Consider the following 3,702-nt stretch of genomic DNA (forward strand, 5'->3'; position numbering starts at 1 on the left):
TCACTGTACCATTATGTAAACGGAAGGCGTAAGCATGCTTGGAATCCAGACAGGCCTCTCTGGCTGATTGGCTATATACAACAACCAATGGGAACGTGAGTCAGCATGTGATGTTGAGGCAAACAGTTTCTAGGAAAGTATAGTAGGCTATTTTAGTAAATAAAATAGCCGACCGTGTCCTGTAACATGATATAATAATACACATACAGTACAGTAGCAGGAGCACTGTGTGACCAGCTTATCATGCTTATATATGGCATGGATCTGAGGTACCTGCTGCATAAATTGAGGAGCTCCTTCAGTGTTACAACTGTAGCCATACAACAAAGGACTAAGGACAACTGGCAAGGATTTATTAAGGATATATTTGCCTTATTATACTGGATAATAATTTGACATGGAATTACTTCAATAGGGTAAAAACTGCTATTTCAATTAAGTGACATTAATTTATTTATGGAATTATATTTTATGCACCTGATTTCATTTTAATAGACAGTCTGCCATTGTATATACATTATTCATCGTTATTTATTGTGTCAGTTATAAAGAAGGAAGTTTGCAGATTTTTGTCACTAGCTTTAGTTGTAACTTAGTGCTGTGATAATTTATGGGGGTAGTATATAGGCATATCAATACATGAACCTTGTTTAATTACAAGTATGACAGAGTCTTTCTTGAATTATCCCAATTCAGTGATGAATGTGGTTCATTTCAACAGGGAGTAATGTATGCTGGTTTGCTTAGTTGAAGATCAGTTTATGGCCAAGACATCTCAAGAGAATATCAGACTTACAAAGAGAAAGAGAAAATCAACAAGAGTACCACAGCGAACAACTTGAATAATTCTTCTTTGCCTTCACTCACAGGTATGTACAACAATTCAATTATTTTAAGACATTTTTTATTTATTTTTAATAATGATAAGAAATAATAACAATAGCAATAAACTAACTATGGGTCGCACAGTTATCAACAGAGAACATTGAGCTGTTGTGCTCTCTTTGTCATGATTCCATTGGAATGATTCCTGTATTTATGAACTGATTAGTTTGTAAGGGACATCTCATCTCTGTCTCCTTAGATATACAAAGAGGGCAAGAATACACCATTAGTTAACCCAAATCCTGTGAACATCCCATCAATCCCAACACAGCAATGGTTGGCATACAAGCCACAGACCTGGCACCTTCTACTACCATCAAGTTCTTTGGTGCGGGCTGTGCAGGCTGCTTTGCTGATCTTGTCACCTTTCCCCTGGATACTTCTAAAGTCAGACTACAGGTTAGATGCACTAAGAATGTATTCATTTATTTTTAGCAAGGTTTATTTTCAGTTTTCCACATAAGCAATCAAGCTTTTTTACATAATAAATTGAGTATTGAAATCAACAATATCTCATTCTTAGTCTATTAAAAAATAAACCATATTATTCTCCAGACAACATTCTAATAGTTTGTTTCTCAGCATCATATGTACTGTATCATTTTATTTCCCAGATCCAAGGTGAATCTCAAACAAGGAGCAATGCTATAAGGTATCGGGGGGTTATTGGTACCATCACGACAATAGTGCGAACGGAAGGAGCCAGAGGCCTTTACAATGGCCTGGTGGCAGGACTCCAGAGGCAGATGCTCTTTTCCTCTATCCGAATCGGTCTCTATGACTCCATGAAGCAGTTCTACTCTCGAGGCTCAGAGAGTGAGTTTCCATACACACCTGACTAGCATGTGTTGACCCACGATTCACTATGACTCATTCATCTTAAATCATATATTCTCTTCTTCAGATGCTGGGATCGTTGTCCGGCTCATGGCAGGTAGTACCACAGGAGCCTTGTGTGTGGTTGTTGCACAGCCCACAGATGTGGTGAAAGTACGTTTCCAAGCCCAGGGTCTGACTGACGGTGAAAAAAGATACCGCGGCACCATGGATGCTTACCGGACGATTGCTCGCGTTGAGGGAGTGCGGGGCCTTTGGAAAGGTACCGGTCATCTTAACCCATTAAGACCTGCGGTTTCGATTCTACAAAATATTTATTTTTATTAAAAAGAAATATTTTTATATATTCAAAGATTTGCACACATTTTCCAAAAATAGCAGATCTACAAGCTCGTAGCGCGGCACTCGGTGCCGCGCTATGAGCTTGTATATCTGCTATTTTTGAAAAGCCAAAGAAATCTAAAATGACAAAGATACTGATCCTATCACCTCTCTGTTTCTGCTCTAAGGTTGCATACCAAACATAGCACGTTGCGCCATTGTGAATTGTGCAGAGCTGGTAACCTATGACATGTTCAAGGAGCTCATCCTGAAGCATAACCTCATGACAGGTGAGACAGATCAGAAAAACAAGCAATGATCAATTACAGTGACAGCCATAGTATAAAGTAATGTGAGGTTGGTGTTATTGAATGTTGTCATTTACCCACAGATAACATGCCGTGTCACTTCACGGCTGCCTTCATAGCGGGGTTCTTTACAACAGTTGCGGCTAACCCGGTGGATGTAGTCAAAACACGTTACATGAACTCAGGCTCAGGCTCAGGACAGCAGTACAAAAGTGCCATACATTGTACTGTCACAATGCTGACAAAGGAGGGACCCACAGCTTTCTATAAGGGGTAAATACATCATCATCATCATCACTGTTGTACACATTAAGTACACGCTAAATCCTGAGTGTTCATTTAATTACAAAAGTGTACAAATGGAACCAAATGGATCCTTTGGTTCCATTTGTACTCTCTCAGAGTTAGATGCCCGTAAGGGTCAATTGTTTACACTAGTTTAAATAAACACTCATGATTTTCTGTATAGTATTGCATATTAGAATTGAAATGTACACTTCTTCACTTGTCTTGTATTTTGTCTGCTTCAGGTTCATACCGTCGTACGTGCGACTGGGGGCTTGGAACATTCTGATGTTTGTGTCATATGAACAGATTAAGCGAGCGATGACCAGAGCACAGCAGTCCTGGGAGTCTCCATTCTGACCTCATTCTCCAGTGTAATTATACATTTCTCAGACAGAGCTGTGCAGGCATGGACGCCAACTCTAAAGGCTACTCCGTCGTGCGACCGTGTTGTTCGACAAACATGACACGTTAGGCCCAAGTTTCACCACAGCACAGTCGTTATGTGGTGCCACCAGAGCTTCATGAATGCAACTCCTCTACAGGATTTCCGATGTGAATGTGTTGTTGAATACAGGTGTGATTTCAGTCCTTTCAGAGTCAGCCTGTACACATCACTCTGCTCCTCACTTGCAGTAGTTGAGAGTATAATGCAATTAACATATAGAATGACTGCTGCTCAGTATGAAAATATTATCACATGACCAGGTGGCAGCACAGAGGCAGAGTTCATGTGAAAATCTTTTTTTTAATTGCCATTCATATTCATTGACAGGCAATTTATATCATATATCATATTGCAGAAAATGTTATGAATTTATCAAATAATACACCATAGAAAAAAAAACACACAGAAAATGTTACATTAAAGAAAAAAATATAATATAATTAAATAAGTAAATAGACAATCATTTATAAAAAATTAAAATAAATCTACTATAAAAGAGTTGATCTATTATATGCTACTCTCATCGTCGTGGTTAGCATTGATTTGTGAACATGAGTCTAAAACCTCTACTAAAAGGGCTGATTTTAAACTAATAATGCGTCCGCTAGTGACACGGCG

At 38.8% G+C, this 3,702-nt stretch overlaps 1 protein-coding gene across 1 annotated transcript; it reads left to right on the forward strand.

Moving 5' to 3' along the window:
• The first annotated feature begins 324 nt into the window (after positions 1 to 324).
• LOC308078030 (dicarboxylate carrier UCP2-like) lies at positions 325 to 3,051 on the forward strand. Its single transcript, XM_080419086.1, has 8 exons — positions 325 to 416; positions 722 to 869; positions 1,085 to 1,284; positions 1,500 to 1,701; positions 1,790 to 1,984; positions 2,232 to 2,333; positions 2,435 to 2,624; positions 2,882 to 3,051. Exons 3-8 carry the CDS (start codon positions 1,159 to 1,161, stop codon positions 2,994 to 2,996), a joined length of 930 nt encoding a protein of 309 aa, XP_080275212.1. The 5' UTR covers positions 325 to 416; positions 722 to 869; positions 1,085 to 1,158; the 3' UTR covers positions 2,997 to 3,051.
• The last annotated feature ends 651 nt before the right edge of the window (positions 3,052 to 3,702 follow it).

This window comes from Gymnoscopelus braueri (genome assembly GCF_963280865.1).
Source record: "Gymnoscopelus braueri genome assembly, chromosome: 22".
In the NCBI taxonomy this organism is placed as follows: domain Eukaryota; kingdom Metazoa; phylum Chordata; class Actinopteri; order Myctophiformes; family Myctophidae; genus Gymnoscopelus; species Gymnoscopelus braueri.

Coding starts and splice junctions, on each gene's coding strand:
- LOC308078030 (XM_080419086.1), top strand. CDS start 1,159: ATGGTTGGCATACAAGCCACAGACCTGGCACCTTCTACTACCATCAAG. Junction 1,285..1,499: donor CTTCTAAAGTCAGACTACAG/GTTAGATGCACT, acceptor TTTATTTCCCAG/ATCCAAGGTGAATCTCAAAC. Junction 2,625..2,881: donor CCCACAGCTTTCTATAAGGG/GTAAATACATCA, acceptor TGTCTGCTTCAG/GTTCATACCGTCGTACGTGC.